Below are 16,363 nucleotides of genomic sequence, written 5' to 3'. Positions count from 1 at the left end.
TGCACTGGTAGTGCAACACGTGCCAGGGAAGAGGCTGAGAGGACACTGAACAAAATGTCCACCTGCTTGGCCATCTCCTCCACCTCCATTTGGCGGGCTGATCCTCAAGAATCCTGTGACCGCCTCATATGGGGATGAGGATGATGACGAGGCATCATCCCCGGTGGGAGAGGAAGGTTTTGGGGTGGGCGCTGTCTCCTCTACCCTGACCTCCAAGCGGGTCTCATGCACCGAGCCTGGTGCCACCAGCTGTTGCTCTGAGGTGACAGTAGATGAGCGGTGCGAAGGGGACATCATCATCACCAGCATGCCCCATGCACTCCGATAAGGCCACTGCACTGGCCACTGGTTGTGTTGCCAAGGCTGTGACATAGACATAGATGCAGATTCATGTGCCTAATCGCACTGGTGGGGTCTTGGCGAGGGGCTGAACTGCCCTTCTGTGCTGGAGGAATCCCCTTTTGGTGACCATGGCAGGGTTGTTGACACCTGCGCCTGCTGTAGTTTGAACCCACTGCCTCTTGTCCTGCTCTCTATGGCAAAACAGAATAACTTTTCTTCATTTTTTTTGTTGCAGCCTTTCACATATCTGAAGACCATTATCATATCCCCCCTTAATCTCCTCTTTTCCAAATTAAACATATCCAGTTCCTTCAACCTTTGCTCGTATGACTTGCATTCCATCCCTTTGACCATCTTTGTCGCTCACCTCTAGATCCTTTCCAGTTTCTCTACATCTTTTCTATACATCGGTGACCAAAACTGGACACAGCACTCCAGAGTGGTACTATCACCTCCCGTGACTTGCATGCTATGCTTCTGTTAATGCAAACAAAAATTGCATTTGGTTTTTTTGCAACAGCATTACATTGCTGACTCATGCTGAGATTTTGGTCCACCACAACTCCCAGATCCTTCTCAGCGGTGCTGCTGCTATGCCAGTTTTCCTTGAGGAGGTGTTGCGCTATACAATCAAGAATGAATATGCATGCTCTGAGGTCCAATGGGAAGTGAGCAAAAGACTTATTGAGAGTCTCTGGGTGAGGATAACAAGGGAAAAGAACTGTAGCAATATTATGGTGGGGGGTCTATTACAGACCACCAAATCAGGAAGAGGAAGTAGATGAGTCATTCTACAAGCAGGTAACAAGATTAGCTAACACACATGAGCTAGTATTAATGGTGGATTTTAACTTTCCCTGATATCTATTTCCCTGAAGATTATTGCAGCAAAACATAACACTGCAAATCCTGCAAATTATTAGCATGTGTAGGGGACAACTTTCCAGTTCAGAAATTTGAGGAAACAACCAGGGAGTTACCTATTTTGGATCTGGTTTTGACCAACAGGGATGAATTAGTTGCAAACATGAGGTTGGTTGGGAACTTGGGAGGATGTGATCATGATCTGATAGAATTCAAGATCCTATGGAAAGGAGGACATGAGACCAGCAAAACAAGGACACTGAACTCAGAAAGGCAGACTTCAATTGACTCAGAGAAATTGTAGGCAAGGTGCCATGAAAAGACCAATTAGGAAGAAAAGAAGTCAAAAGGGGCTGACAGTTCTTTAAAGATGTAATACTATAGGCTCAATATCAAGCTATTCTGACACAGAGGAAAGATAAGAAGAGCCACGGGAGGCCAATGTGGCTGCACAAGGAGTTTTTTAGCTATCTAAAAACTAAAAGGGATACATACAGGAAATGGATGGAAGGTCATGTCACTGAGGAAGTACACATGGGAATAGTACAAGCATATAGGGACAAAATCAGGAAAGCCAAGGCAAAGAATGAGTTACAGCTGGCAAGAAATGTTAGAGACAGTAGGAAGATGTTCTTCAAATATGTCAGACAAAAAAGAAAGATCAAGCACGCTGTTGGTCCGCTGCTCAATGGAGAAGGTGAGCTGAGAACAGAAGATGATAGGAAGGCAGAGCTCCTAAAGCCTACTTTGCCTCAGTTTTATCACAAAAAAATAACGTGACCAGAGTACTAGTGAAGTTACCATTGACAATAAAGGGAAGGGATACAGATTGGGATAAGAAAAGAGCATGTCAGAGATCTTCTGACCAATTTGCCTATTTAGAAACTGGGGGATTAACTCCCTGAAAGAAAACTATTGTCTTCCTCTCATGGATAAAAGTGACCCAGCCAAAATTGTAATTAGATCTGCTTACAAAAGTGGAGAGAACTAAATCTGGTTCACTCTGACTGTTTGAATTATTTGGTTATGAATCATTTTATTGAATTAGCACCAACAGCTAAGTCCATCCCATGTCTATCTGTAAAAGGGCTTTTCTTATCCTAAGGGAGATTTTCAGTAGACAACTAAATATTTCAAACGAACAATTAAAAATATATATTAATGCTTCCCAGTTGCTTTGATTCCAATCCATTTGTCTTCTTTACATCTATGTTACTAGAACATTATGGTTGCATGGTTAAGCACTCAAAAATGAGTAAACAAAAAATCAAGGACAGACATTATTACACAACTCTGCCTGCTTGTGCATACACATTACGATACAGTTACACCATCACAGACTATATTTCAAATATATTATTTTTTCCATAACCTTAGTTGCACATTGCGACTCTAAGAGCATTCCAGTGCCAGAGAGCAGGGGGCTCCCTGGTATCTAGCAGTGTCTTAGTGTGCCCCAAATCATTCTTTTCATAATCTGTATTTAAAAGGTGTCATGTAAGGTATGATATGCAAACTGGTAATGCGCTTATCATTAATAGTATTGAGTTGTGTACGCATGGGTGATATATGAAAAATTGTAAATATGTGCTGGAAATACATTCTAAAAATATGTTGGCAGGTAGGGCTTAAGTTACCCATTCTACACAAAGGAACGTGTCTCTAATGTAAATTAAGCAAAGATAGACAATGGAAGTACATTTACATAAAAGGTAAACAAAGCCATCAGACAAGCAAGTTGGGAGACAGCCATATAATTATCATGACAGGGGGAGAAGACTGCAAAAATTAACATGGCGTCAGTAAGCTGAGCCCCCAGAAGGGCTTCCTGACTGAAAACACAGATAAATGTTGAGGATATAAGCAGAGAACCATATTGATGTCTTTCACCTGAAGAGACAACGAAACTAGGTGCTTTGAGCTCTGTGGTGGATCCTAGCGAAGAACTGTGGTGAGAAAACTACTCTGAACAAAAGGTTCTAGTTTCTTAAGTTATGGTTTACTCTTAGAAGCGTTTTTTTTTGTTTAACCATTTATATCCCAATTCCCTCTACTTAGTATTACTTAAATATCTGCTCTTTGTTAATCTTGGTTTATTACACAATCATCTCGGTACAGTGTTTCAAGCTGAAGAATAAAATCCTCAGCCAAACTAGTGCTATGCAGTCTCTTTAAATGGACCAGAGAACTTAATACGGTTTGTGAGTGCTGCCGTGAGACGGGCTGAGCACTGCAGAGGAGATGGTCTGGGGGAGACTCGAGGGGCTGTTGCCGTCACCCTGCAAGGAGTAACCAGGATGGTGGAAGGCAGGGTGAGGCCATCATCCTGTAAGGAGGCTGCTGGTGTCAGGATGCTGAGCCACAGCTGTACAGCTCAGAAGTACCCAGGACTACAGGGCAGGCAGTGACACAACCCTTTACTGGTCTGAGTGAATACCCAAAGTGTGTCACATATATGGGTATCTTGTACTGCTGTATACTACTATGTATATGCCAGAATCAATGAAAGTAAGTTATATGAAAAGTAGACCACACTTCCACAGTATACTAGATTAAGTATACAGTACCTTAAAAGTGAACATTTACATGTATATACAGGCAAGTATTGTATATAATACACTTGCAGCATCTTATTATGGAAGCATTGGTTGGTTGGTTCTATAGTTAAGGCTGAGTTGAATTTTGCACGTGAAGTAGGGATTCACCCACTTTGTTTCATATGACGAATACCGTGTATCCCTCCCCAAAATTACAGCACTTACTCCAATTTACAAATTAATTTATGAGTTAAAAATAAACTGAAATGGCTCCTTTAAGAAATTTAGTTCCCTGGGTCAGATTATTTTTGTCCTGAATAGTGTTACAGAATAACAGATTCTTCAAACTTTCCATATTGTGTGTGTATATAGATAAAGAATTAATAATTGTTTTCCCCATTATTCTTTATAACAAAACAACCTTAACTCTGCTCTAACATGTGGGGGAAAATGAAACTTCTTTTTAACCTGGGACTATGAACATTATAAACTAATCATAACTGTATGGTTAATTCAATGCAGCGCTACAGGATGGAGCTAAGATTTGGGTGCCTTAACTATGTATGTTCATACCTTAGCTGTGAGGATAAGGCCTTTGTAGACATATTGCAAGGCCTAAAGCCTAAGGCCTTCATCTGCAGCCAGATTAAAAGAGCATCAGCCATTAGCTGAGACGCAGGAAGTCACATCCTCACATTCCATATAATTTGAATTACAACAATGTAATATGAGGCTGTTAAGAAGGACACCCTGTCCTAATGGTATCCACTATCATCAGATAAAGAAACAGAACTTAAGATGGTTAAAGAAAACTTAGTTTGATAGCATCCTGCCTGTCAAGAAATCACTTATCAATAGTTGTGGTTGTGAAATTCTCATTTCTTTATTGTTTTGTCATTATGGTCCCCACTTCTCTATTGTTTGTCTGTATGAGCTCTGTCTGGTTTTTTGATTGTTTCTGTCTGTTACATAATTAATTTTGCTAGGTATAAATCAATTAAGGTGTTGGGGTAGGATTGGTTAGAAAATTTTGTTACAATATATTAGCATTGGTTAGTAAAATTTTAGTATGATGATTGGTTAAGGTACAGCTAAGCAGGCCTCAATTTTCACTATATAAACTGGGGTCCAAAAGGAAGTTCTTTGGGAACCAACTCCAGGACACAGCCCCAAGAACAGAGCTGCCAGACCTCAACATTCTGCCAATGACACCAGGCAGAAACTGAAGTCCCCCAGATGGACCTGATCCTGACTGGCCATCAAGAAATGTTCATCTGTTTTATTGGGAGTAGTGAGCATTGTATGTGTAGCGTGTGCATTCTGGTTTTTGGTGATTGTTAATAGAGGTTACGTAGGATATTACTGTGTAAGGCTCTTTCATTGGTAAAAGACCCCATAAACCCGCAAAAGATTAAGTCTTGACTCCACAAGGAAAGGGTGTTTGCCCGAAGCAGGAGTAGAGCCTGGAGCCCTAGGAACTTGGAAAGGGTGGGTGCCTAAATTAAGAGGATTATGCCTTGAGCCCTAGGAACTGAGTCAAGGTGTGTGCCCTAGAGCAGCGGTTCTCAACCGGGGGTCTATGAGCCCTTTCAAGGGGGCCACGGGGCCTCGCAGCTGAAGCCCCAATCCCTGGTGCCCTTCCCCCCAACCAGCGGGTCTGAAGGCCCAATCCCCGACGCACCCTCCCTCACAGGGCTGAAGCCTTGATCTTCAGCGCCTGCCCCCCGCCCCACCCCGCGGGGCTGAAACCAGGGGAGGCGCGGGACTGAAGCTCTGATCCCAGGCGCCCCCACGGGGCTGAAGCAGGGAGGCGCGGGGCTGAGTCCTGGAGCCTGTAGCCCTTGTGCTCCCTGTGGGTCAGAAGCCCTGAGTGCATGGGCAGAGTTGGGGACATGGAGGGCATTGCCCTCCCACAAACTACATCTCAAGATCAAGGCAGTCCCGGGGGCCATTTCACACCTCCCCCGAGTCCTCCTCATCTCCTCTTCCCACCCCCTGGCCAGGTCGGAGGTGGGAAGCCACAGTTGGGCAGTGCGGGACAGCTGCTGCTCTGGCTGGTGCCATGGAGCAGGGAGCTACAGCATTCCTTCCTCTCCTGCTGGTGCCCCAGGTTGAAGCTGCTCCTCAGCTTCCAGTTCCCTTTGCTCCCACAGAGGCAGCTGGTAAGAGCCCCCCAGGTTGGGAGACCCAGCTCCATGGCTGGCAAACCTCTCCGGGACAAGGGACCACAGGGAAGCCCTCCCAGCACACAGCCCCTAATACTCCTCTCCCTATACCCTGAGCTACGCCCTCCCTGCATCGAGTTATCTCCTGAATGCGTGCAGCCCCAGTACCCCTCTCCCTGCACCCTGAGCTACCCCCTGCCTGCATAGCCCCAGTACCCCTCTGCCTGCACCCTGAGCTACCCTCCTCCCTGAACACTGAGCTACCCTCGTCTGCACACAGCCCCAGCTACCCCCTCCCTGCTAGTTGAGCTACCCCCACATGCACACAGTCCCTAGCGACCACCTCCCTGCACCCTAAGCTGTTTTTAAACTTTTTGAGATAAGCCCCTCACCTTTGAGTTATAATTTTTGGTTGTGTGATCCTCCCCAAACCCAGACAGGCTGGGTGGCCTGCTGAGGTGAGTCAGGGGGTGGAGGTGGTGCTCCCTCCCTAGACCATGACATGCGGAACTGGCTCGAGCCCTGCTGGCCCCCGGCCCCCTCCAAATAGAAATCAAACTATGCCTATGCCCAAGGGCCCTGGCCTGAGCCACGTCCCCTGCTGGGCCCTGAGGTTTTTATAGCGTGTCGAGGGGGGCCTCAGAGAGAAAAAGGTTGAGAACCTCTGTTCTAGAGTGTGAGAGTAACAGAGAATTTTGTGCGGGTAACATAGCATGTTTGACTCTCTTAAGTTTATCCTTAACCCTGAATTTCCTGGGTTTATAACAAATATTTCTGGGACAATTACAACTTCCCAACAATTATAAGGTTAAGTTACTCAACCTCAACTCCAGGTTAACACTTTTTAAGCTGTTTGTAGTGTTACTATAGCTGTGTTAGTCCCAGGATATGAGAGGGACAAGGCGAGTGAAGTAATATCTTTTATTGGATCATCTTCTCTAGGAGAAAGAAGCAAGCTTTCAAGCTCCACAGAGCTCCTTCTTCAGTTCAGTTTTTATCTGAACATGTTAATTGAAGCAGTCTATATTGTCACAAAATAGAACGTTAATTCAAACATATTAAGAAATTGTAATATTTAATTCCAATTTGTAAGGATCCATATATTACAATATTACATTTATATTTCCAAATATAAATAATACAGACTAGCTTAATATCAGAATATGAGGCAGACTTGAAAAATTCAGTCTAAAGCTATACTAGTAAGATCAGCAAGTGCAACCAGAGCATGAATGGCAACTTATTGTGGGAAAAGGCCAGAAGGAAAAGACTGTTTGCAATGGCAGTTGTAGATCTAGGTCAATGAAAGTCAGTAATGGGTAGAAATGTTCAAGGCTTACCTTCAGGCTGAGTCGCCACCTTCAGTGGTACTGAGCTCTCTCCAGGGCCATGTTTGTTTTGAGCCACAACTCTGAAAACATACACGGTCTCTGGCATCAGGTTTTGGATTGTCACTTGCATCTCTCCAGGATGACTTGTATTTTCAACACGTTCCCTTTAGGAAAGAAAAGATTTGGCAAAAGTGAAGATTTATCATTGATTAGTAAAAGGATAGTACAAATCTAACAGACATTCTGTTTGTACATAGCTAACAAGTAATTGATATGATTAATTATATTACATTGATTACATATTAATGTTAATATGCCAAAAGCACTTAAGACAAACAGCTTCTAGTTCTGCAGTTTCATTTTGAACAAACATAGCAAAGAAAAAATGGGGGGGGGGGCAGGGCACTGTTTTGTTGGTTTGTGTTATTTTTCATAACCAGATAATAATTCAACTTGAAAATCTGTCATAGAAGTCTAAAACCCCGGGAGGAAAATTAAGAACTGTTTAAACTGTTTTGGTTATTAATTCAGATTATTGTTTTTAAAGCATCAGTTTACTATTCTCTTTTGAGCTTGATTTAGTTCATTCTGATATTTGGACATTTTTTGTAAAATGTCTAAGGCTATGTTTGCAGTGTTGTCACTTTCACCACAGAAGTTGGTCCAGTGAAAGATATGACCTCACCCACCTTGTCTCTAAGAAACAGGATGACACATAATACCAAGCAAGAACTTAGATGACCCTTACAATACCTGGCACTAAGAGTCTAGTTGTGGCCAATGTGTATGTTTAAGTTTAAGATGGAGACTCAATCCTTAACTTTTAAAATTTAACAGATTTTTTCAGTTCATGTCATAACCTCAAAGTAAAACTTCATCCATTTTGATCAGCCCAGCAGCTTGAAAGTTCACATGAGGAAAAGTACTTTTCCAAACTAGACTGAAATGTAATTTTTAATGACATTTGGCTTTTCTGAGTTTAGCTATAGCTATATTGCCGAAAAGTGACATCACTGGGGACACTGACAGTGGGAAAAGCCCATAATCAGACTGTACAACTAGTTTTCAATCTGCTCTAAAACAATAATTGTATTCAGTCCATGTGGGACCTGAAATGCATAAAGATGTGAGTGGCAGCCTTTAAAACTTATCCAAACTGGCTCAGAGGAGGTCGGTCTATATTATAGTTAATGTGAAGTTATATAAATCAATGGTACGCCCACATCTCGAATACTGCGAACAAATTTGGTTAAAAGCCCTTCCTCATTTAGTGGAGAAGTGAAGGAAACAATTAGAAGTAAAAAAAAAAAAGCAATATATAAGAAATGGAAAACGAGATAAGTAGAGATAGTTGATATAAATTAGAAGTTATGAAGTGCAGAAAATTGATAAGGGAAGCTACAGACACCATCGCTGGCAGGGCTACGACAACAAAGAGGGTTTTTTGTTTGTTTGTTTATTTTAAAGTAAATTAGGAACAATAGAAATAGAAATTATATCAATTTTACAGGACTATTACTAGAAGGAGATTGTGATGAGCTGTGCTCCCCACACTGGCCCTGCAAGAGCTGAATTAGGCGAGGTGGACCCGATCAACTGGCTAGGTGGGCTCCTCCTCACCTCCCCCCAAGAAAGGGAAACCACAATAGTGACCTGGCCGGAGGGCTGAGTCACAAACAGGACAGCTGTGGGTCCTGAGAGCAAGAGAGGGGCTTCAGAGGAGAAACTGACAGGGTGTAACCACTGGAACGGGCATCAGCCTGATTTAGCTAATCCCCAGAACCACCAGGAGGTAGCATCATCCAGCAGTGAGTACAACAACCCTATTACAGAGATAATGAAATTGTTAATAATGTTGCAAAAAGGCAGAAATGTTCAGTAAATATTTCTCTTTTGTATTTGGAAAGAAGGAGGACGATGAAATACTTTCCAGTCCAGTAGTAAGTGAGGAAGTTAGACATCATCTACTAGTGAGAATTATTTTAAAATCAGCCAGCCCAGATAACTACCCAAGAGTTGTAAAAGAGTTGAACATAGAATGCAGGTCACATGTACAGAAGGGAGAACTGTATTCTGGAAAGTAGTGATTCCAAAGGATTTACAGGCAGAGTGGACAAACAGGTGAACTTGAGCTGCCAGACTGGTGCTATGGCAAAAATGACTAATGCAATCCCTGGATGTATAAACAGGGGGGTAGGAGTAGGGAGGTGACTTTCTCTCTCTATCAGCGTTGGTGAGCAGATCTGGTATCCACATTTTAAAAAGGATGTTGAAAAATTGGAGAGGGAGCAGAAAAAAGCCACAAAACTGATTACAGGGAAGGAGAGGGGGGTTGGATGGGGTGGCAGGAGGCAGTCAGGGATGGGGGGGCGGCAGGGGATCCGAGGGCGGTCAGGGAACGGGGGGCCAGATGGGGAAGGATTCCTGGGGGGTGAGGTGGGCGTCAGGGGGTGAAAAGCAGGGGAAGTCAATAAGGGGCAGGGGCTGGGCCAAGCCTGGCTGTATGGGGAGGCACAGCCTCCGCTAAGCGGCCCTCCATACAATTTCGGAAATTCGATGTGGCCCTCAGGCCAAAAATTTTGCCCGCTCCTGTAGTAGAAAAAGACTGAACAAGAACCAATGGCTGGAAACTGAAGCCAGACAAATTCGAATTAGAAATTAGGCACATTTTTAAACAGCAAGGTTAATTAACCACTGGAACAAATTACCAAGGGGAATGATAAATCTCCATCTTGTTATCCTCGAATCAAGACTGGATGCCTTTCTGGAAGATATGCTTAAGCCAAGCACAAGTTATGCTTTAGTCACACATCGTTATTGAGCTCAATACATGGGTAATTGGCCTGTTGATACACAGGAGATAAATCTAGCTGATTGGACCTTTCTGAACATAAACTCTATGAAGTGTCACCTGTGTTATCAAAGGAGAACTGATCTTATGTTTATTATCGTTAAAGCAACAAATAATAGACAATGAAGTAATTTTTAAAAGAGATGTTTTGTAGGAGACCATGCTAAGGTGCCACATTACCCTGTCCAGAGGATCTGTATACTCTAAGTCAGGGGTTCTCAAACTGGGGTTCTGGGCTCCTCAGGGGGTCGCGAGGTTATTACATGGGGAGGGGTCGCAAGCTGTCAGCCTCCACCCCAAACCCGGCTTTGTCTCCAGCATTTATAATGGTGTTAAATATTTTTAAAAAGTGTTTTTAATTTGTAAGGGGGGGGTCGCACTCAGAGGCTTGCTATGTGAAAGGGGTTACCAGTACAGAAGTTTGAGAACCACTGCTCTAAGTGATATAAAAAGGCAAGTAATCTGAGCCACCTCTGGTTGAACTTCAATATCTTGTCACAATGCTAACCTTTAGTGAGTTATATTCTAGCTGGGAGAACAGATTATGCATGTCTGAATATTATGGCAACCAGAGGGGCTAGTGCCCACAAACTCAGCAAACATCAATTAAAGCTACAAAACAGCAGAAAATGCCTCTACAGATACATTCAGTGTGGGAGTATGGTATTGAGGACTAGCTCAAAATTAAAAGGAATCGATAAAACCTAAAAATCACCAGTAGTTATTACTTTTATTTTCAAACACATTTCACTTTTTCCATGTGAATTTTTGGCCAGCTAGGTGTTTTAAAAATATCATTTAAATACTCTGTTTTGTTTGAAAAAGGCAAACTCTTCCGCTTTCTTCAAATTAAAATAAGAGCAGTATTACAGAAGTAGACATCAGCAACTGCCCCAGTGAGTTAATAAAAGGAAAATGTTAACATTGTGTTAATACCATCCTTTCCCTCGATTAGTGAACTTTGTTTAACTCTGCAGCAGAGGGCAGACGATTCTCACACTAATGATTACCTGCTATTAACTTATTTGTGCTGAAGAGGGAGAAACAAAGTTGCTCTCATACAATTTTTCCCTCTTTCTCCACACTGCCTTCAGGTCTGGTTTATATTATGTGCAATTAAACCAGTTTTAAAAAAAGATGTTTAAAAAGTTTCAGCTAGTTTTGTGCCCAACTGGAGACTGGTTTTTAACACTGTTTTCAAAACCATTTATGCTACCACACTACCACAATATTATGCTCTGCCCCCACTGAGGAAAAACCATGCTTCCTAAAACCAGTTTTTAAAATTTGTTTATAAAAACAAGTATCAGAGGGGTAGCCGTGTTAGTCTGGATCTGTAAAAGCAGCAAAGAGTCTTGTGGCACCTTATAGACTAACAGACGTTTTGGAGCATGAGCTTTCGTGGGTGAATACATGACATGCATCCGACAAAGTGGGTATTCACCCACGAAAGCTCATGCTCCAAAACGTCTGTTAGTCTATAAGGTGCCACAAGACTCTTTGCTGCTTTTATAAAAACAGTTTCTCTTTGGTAGTGTAGAAGGAAATTTAAAAGAACACACACAACTTAATTTTTAATTGACTATTTTTTAAAATTTCAGTTTGACAGAGTATCCTATTAATATGTTGTGAACTTCAAAAAATACTTTTCTCCTCTTTTGATGTTTATAGAGGTCTTTTCAGCAAGAGAGGAGCTGACTGACTATTCAGTAAAATTGGCTGATCCCAAAGTGCTATCAAATTGGAAAAACAGAGAAATAGTTTTTCCTAACTAACTTTTCCAGTTACAGTAGATACAAAATTTTCAGTTGGCAATGCAATTTTGCAAATTGATGGGGTCCCTTTATAGCCCACACTGTATATAATGATTGGTATTTAAAATACACTGAACAAGTGTAATCGGACGAATATTGTTCAACAGCTGTGAATATCTCATTGACATGCAAAATATATCACATTTTATCACCCAAAGGTAAATGTACTCACTAGTTTTACCTAAAAATGTAACACTCAAGTTATTTTGCAATATTAGTTAGGTGGATATGTCAAAGTATTATAATTTTCAGTAATAACAGGGACTGTGCCCTCCATCACAACAGTATGTTAAAAATATGTTGAGGTAAGTCTAAGTGCTACATAAATCTCTCATTTATACTCTTTCTTAGGGAGTCCTGAATACTTTTACGAGCTCCAATGTGTTTAGGTACGCATAATAGGTAACATAACAGATGTCTGATATGAATAACTATATTACCCAACAGAACATTAAGGCTATCCTATCTCACTCTATCTAAATTCCCAGACAAACAGCTTTGTAAAATGGAATTAAGATTGCAAATAGCTATCAATTAATTCAGGGAAAAGAGCCCTCAAGAGAATATTGTAATTTTCTCAAAAAAAGCTACAAATGCTAGCCTGGAAATTTAAATTTAACGGTACACTTGAAAGAATCTAAACATTAGGAAAGTATTACTGAAACACCAAAACCACCCTAGCTCTGCCTCATCCCCATTCCCTGAAGATCTATCCATTGTACCTACATTGCTGGAGATATTGGGGGGAAAAAGACTATTTGCAGAGTTTGGAATCGGTGGAGTTGAACCCTGGATTAGATGGAGTTAGTATTGTCCATGTATTTGGTATATACAATTTACCCCACTATCTTGTACCATTAGCTACCTAATTTATGGTCCACCCCCTAAGCAGTCTGTAGCCCTGACACAGTAGCTAGGTGTTTATGCCAAGTTTCACAGTATGAAAAACACTTCTGCACTTGAAACCTTGTACACACTTTGGGAAACTAACTTGATTTTGGTCATTTGGAATCTCCTTCCATAGAGGTTTTTAAGGTCAGGCTTGACAAAGCCCCGACTGGGATGATTTAGTTGGGGATTGGTCCTGCTTTGAGCAGGGGGTTGGACTTGATGACCTCCTGAGGTCCCTTCCAACCCTGATATTTTATGATTCTATGATTTTTAGTGAAGAGACAAAAAGGCAGGTACGACTTAGCGATTTTTAAGGAAGGCAGTACTTTATCTTCCGTGGGTACACTTAATGCCCCGACTATAGCGACATGAAGTCACGTGCCACAATTTAAATGTAAATCCATCAATGCACTTCAGTTTAAATGTAATTCCATCAATGAAAGCAGGTCACTTCTCTGAAGTCACTGATGTGAGATGAAGATGATGGTCATGGTTCGAGGACAGAGTTATCTCTGGTTTTCAGTTCAGTGATACAGAAGCAGAAAAGATGGCTTCTATAGATTTCTACAATCGTGGGTGTGTGGTTTCAAATCCAACTATGATAATCCACACAGCCCCTCTTGCCCATGTAGCTTCTTCTTTCTGCTTCCAGCTCTTACTGTTAGAAGAGAAATATTGTAAACTGGGATGGAGACACTTAAAGATTTAGTGCATTTATCTGGGGAATAGTTCCTAGACCATTAGATAGGCCTCAACTGCTCACTGCCTCCATTTGGCTCTCTCTGAGCACTCACAAATTAGTACAAAATGTGACACAAGGTACTCTACTGCCTGCCCCCTAAGACAGCTTCCCATATCTATTACCCCCTCACATTGCATCTGTCAGCATTTGGACCATATGAAATTTATATAATCAAAAACTGCTTTGTAATTATCAGGAGTAGTGAAAGCAGACACAATAGCTGTCTGCATAAGTAGCTGCATTGCAACTCCTTGTTTTCAGTTGATTATTTTCTATAACTTTCAGCTCTCCTTTTTAAACTTATTCTCTTCCTGAGAGAAATTGATGAAATGAAAATTGATTCAGCTGCTTTGGAATATGAGGAAAATGGAAAATATAAGCTTTCCTCTTTTTCTTTTTTTGGCAACCTCTTTTTGAACAGCTCTACAGATGAAGCAGCTGGTAAGTGAAAGCTGACATTTGATATGGTATTACTGCTCATGAGGAGTGCCTGAGCATTGCAGTGAAAAATCATACTCTGATCATGAAAAGTGTATTTTGCAGTCTTATCATTAAGCTCATAAAGTGAGCAGCTAAGGTAGGCCATGCCATATCTATGTGTGGCTCACTTCACTGTACAGAGAAATTCAGTGGAAGTGAATCACTGATGCATGGGCACTCTGCAGGAACCACCTCATTTGCTGCTCATCTTGTATAAAGTAAAAGCTGCACACATGATTATGGTCTGTCATTTATATAGGATAGGGTATTCCAGTGGTGTCCAGACAAACAGTTTCACATTATGGAATTTTTTTCCTACCAGTTTTTCCTCTTTTTCCTGTAGGAATACTGTTTAAATAGCTATGTGAGAAGAATGTTACGTTTTCATCGTTAGTCACACAGAAGTCAGGAAATGACAATGTTGAGGTTGCAAGTACAATTGCCCCTTTATATAAACACACTAAGACATAGTCCTTAATTACACAATCACATACTGTAACAATGAATGGGACTAGTAGCAGAGTAAGGTACTACTCAACATGATCAAGGATATCAGAATTTGGCTCTAAATTGTTAATATACATACTTGTTAGAAAAGAGACCTCATGACCTGGTTTTCAAAAGTGCCGCAGCACTACTTCCACTGAAGACAAGATGGGTGAGATAGTATATTTTATTAGACCAACTTCTATGGTGAGAGAGACAAGCTTTTGAGTCACACAGAGCTCTTCATTTAGGTCAGAAGAGCTCTGTTTGTCTCGAAAGCTTGTCTCTCATACCATCAGAAGTTAGAACATAAGAATGGCCATACTGGGTCAGACCAAAGGTCCATCCAACCCAGTATCCTGTCTACTGACAATGACCAATGCCAGGTGTCCCAAAGAGAGTGAACCTAATAGGTAATGATCAAGTGATCTCTCTCCTGCCATCCATCTCCACCCTCTGACAAACAGAGAATAGGGACACCATTCCTTACCCATCCTGGCTAATAGTCATTAATGGACTTAACCTCCATGAATTTATCTAGTTTTCTTTTAAACCCTGTTATAGTCCTAGCCTTCACAACCTCCTCGGGCAACGAGTTCCACAGGTTGACTGTGCGCTGTGTGAAGAAGAACTTCCTTTTGTTTGTTTTAAACCTGCTGCCCATTACTTTCATTTGCTGGCGTCTAGTTTTTATATTATGGGAACAAGTAAATAAAATTTCCTTATTCACTTTCTCCACACCACTCATGATTTTATATACTTCTATAATATCCCCCCTTAGTCTCCTCTTTTCCAAGCTGAAAAGTCCTAGCCTCTTTAATCTCTCCTCATATGGGACCTGTTCCAAACCCCTAATCATTTTAGTTGCCCTTCTCTAAAGGTGGTCCAATAAAAAAATATTACCTCACCCACCTTGTCTTTCTAATATCCTGGGACTGACATGGCTACAACTACACTGTGTATTTCCACTGAAGACATTCCAACACCTTTAAAAGTCAAATCATAAAGCAAAGATATATTGGCTCATTATGACTTTGAAAATACTACAAGTATTAAAAAATTATATATGTGCAATTAAAACAAGAAAAAATGTAAGATATTGTTTTATTCAACAAATAGAAAGTGATCATCTGATTAAAGACGGTTTTATAACAGATATGCAAGAGGGGACAGAGTTACCTTTGCACATGCAACCTTAACATTGGGATTTCATAATTTCTGAGTAATTAACTATGTAATTGTAACATAAATTGGATTAACAAACAATTCTGCCACAAACCCGTACAACTAGTCAAAGAAGCCAGTCCGCATCAAAAAGTTTAATGGAATACCCATTATCAACTTCACCACTCTTCTGTCTGAATTTTTTTTTTAGCCTACTATTGTTAGAATATCTAAGATTAGTATGACAGAGTTTCAAGAAATAATTCTCCCCATTTTTCAGTTTATTTTGTGCATGATCAGTTTCCCTTGTTCATTTGAATCTTTCCCCGCAACAATGGACAGAAAAAAACATTTAAACAGGAAAATGTGATTGCAAGTCTCAAAAAAATGACCAAGGGACTCAGTAACAAACTAATACCTGAAATTAGCTTTAGCTAAGAATTTTAATTTTTTTTTAGTGTGCATTGTATTTTAGAATAGAGATGGTCTCATAACCCACCTTAAGGCTGTGAAATTCAAAGGGTATTAAGGGGAATTCAGTGGAAGCTGAGTGTACGATTCCCTAGGTCTCTCTGAACATCCTAGCTTTAGTGTATGTTTGCTAGCTTTCATTACAACATTGGAGGCAGAAATATGGAGGAGCTAGTACTATGTGACCAATCTGCTCTCTGAACACCATCAGCAGTCCATGCATCT

General features: G+C 41.2%; 1 protein-coding gene across 10 annotated transcripts in view; it reads right to left on the bottom strand.

The window, feature by feature from the left end:
- The window catches only part of NEO1 (neogenin 1), a 498,809-nt gene that overhangs the window by 93,524 nt on the left and 388,922 nt on the right, over positions 1-16,363 (bottom strand). For all 10 annotated transcript variants that reach the window (XM_039492010.1, XM_039492008.1, XM_039492009.1 and 7 more), the window contains exon 9: positions 7,249-7,403. In XM_039492010.1, the coding sequence (XP_039347944.1) occupies positions 7,249-7,403 (155 nt within the window). The remainder of the gene's footprint in view (positions 1-7,248; positions 7,404-16,363) is intronic.

The sequence above is a fragment of the Mauremys reevesii genome, linkage group 10 (genome assembly GCF_016161935.1).
Source record: "Mauremys reevesii isolate NIE-2019 linkage group 10, ASM1616193v1, whole genome shotgun sequence".
NCBI classification, from domain to species: domain Eukaryota; kingdom Metazoa; phylum Chordata; order Testudines; family Geoemydidae; genus Mauremys; species Mauremys reevesii.
This window is presented reverse-complemented; position numbering and strand designations above follow the sequence as displayed.